This window comes from Propithecus coquereli, unplaced genomic scaffold (assembly GCF_000956105.1).
Source record: "Propithecus coquereli isolate 6110/MARCELLA unplaced genomic scaffold, Pcoq_1.0 Scaffold494, whole genome shotgun sequence".
NCBI lineage: Eukaryota > Metazoa > Chordata > Mammalia > Primates > Indriidae > Propithecus > Propithecus coquereli.
Genome location: NW_012150774.1, coordinates 350,712 through 352,194, shown reverse-complemented (window position 1 = coordinate 352,194; position 1,483 = coordinate 350,712). Strand labels below are relative to the sequence as shown.

Below are 1,483 nucleotides of genomic sequence, written 5' to 3'. Positions count from 1 at the left end.
CGCCCGCCTCGGCCTCCCAGAGTGCTAGGATTACAGGCGTGAGCCACCACACCCGGCCTAAAATAGTATTTGTTAATGCAGAATACATATTATTACACCATGACCCAGTAATTCTGCTCCTAGATCATTATCCAACAAAAATAAGCATGTGTCTCAAAACACATGCCCAATAAAAAGAAAAATATTAAAAGAAGAATAAGCACATGTGTTCATCAAAAGACAAATTCAAATGTTCATAGCAGCACTTGTAGATAACAGCACTATTTACATTTGTGATATAAGGAAAACTACCTGAATTATCATCAACAATTAAATGGGTAAATGGATGTGGTATATTCACAAAATGGAATGATATACTATCTATCATTGAAAATAAACAAAAACCATACACAATGATATAGATGAATCTCACATACCTAGTGGTGAGTAAAAAATCAGATCCAAAAGAGTATGTAATATGATTCTATTATATGAACTACAAATCCTTTATATAAAGTAGCAAAACTTGTCTATTCTATTGGAAGTGAGTGAGTGGTTACTTTTGGCAAAGTGAAGTGACAGAAAAGTTTCATGAAGAGGGATCTGGGTGTTGATAATGTTGTGCCTATTGGTTTAGATACTGTTTGCAAAGATGTTCGGTTTGTGAAAATTCAATGAGCTGAACACTTTAATATGCATTTTTCAGTATATTATATGCACAGATTGAAATGTGTGAAAAATAAATAAATGAAGAATCATTACATTCATTTAACAAATAGCACTCCCCTATGCCTGTTTTATATGTCTCTTCTAAAATAGACTTAAGCATTTTTTGGCAGTTAAGTGCTATAATATTAAGTATTATTTTTATGTATGTTGAGGGAACTGGAGGAGGAAATGGATCAGACATGTACAATATTCACCAGGAAGTTGCACCTCTATTAAAAACCAGGGATACGTATTTTCCTTGAAATTTTCAGAAAACCAGGAGATTCCTTTTCCGACATTGATTTTTAAATTTTATTTTTCAAACAGTTTCAAAGATATGACTCAATATATCTCTTATAATGAAGCTGAAGAGAAAACAAAAATGAAATATGGATAATATACTACGTATGTGGAATATTTTATAGCAGTGCATTTAATTTTCAGAAAAATCAATTATAAGGGGACTCCTGGCTTTAGTTAGTTTGACAGTAACTTTCTGTGTTTTATCAATGTACGTTATAAGTCCAATTTTCCTATTTTTCTTAACAGGTGTGCAGTTCAACTTCCATACCTTTCATTTGGAAGACCATCATGACTACTTGCTGATCACAGAGAACGGTAGTTTTACCCAACCACTGGCACGCCTGACTGGTTCAGAACTCCCTTCAACAATCAATGCTGGTCTCTACGGAAATTTCAGGGCTCAGCTACGCTTCATTTCAGATTTTTCAATATCATATGAAGGATTCAATATTACATTCTCTGGTGAGAAAATAGATAAACAAAAGGAGCTCCT

At 33.4% G+C, this 1,483-nt stretch overlaps 1 protein-coding gene across 1 annotated transcript in view; it reads left to right on the top strand.

Moving 5' to 3' along the window:
• The window catches only part of LOC105819659 (CUB and sushi domain-containing protein 3), a gene marked incomplete at both ends in the record, with an annotated part of 761,280 nt that overhangs the window by 419,759 nt on the left and 340,038 nt on the right, over window positions 1-1,483 (top strand). Inside the window, one exon of the mRNA XM_012655960.1 lies at window positions 1,237-1,452. Within this exon, the coding sequence (XP_012511414.1) occupies window positions 1,237-1,452 (216 nt within the window). The remainder of the gene's footprint in view (window positions 1-1,236; window positions 1,453-1,483) is intronic.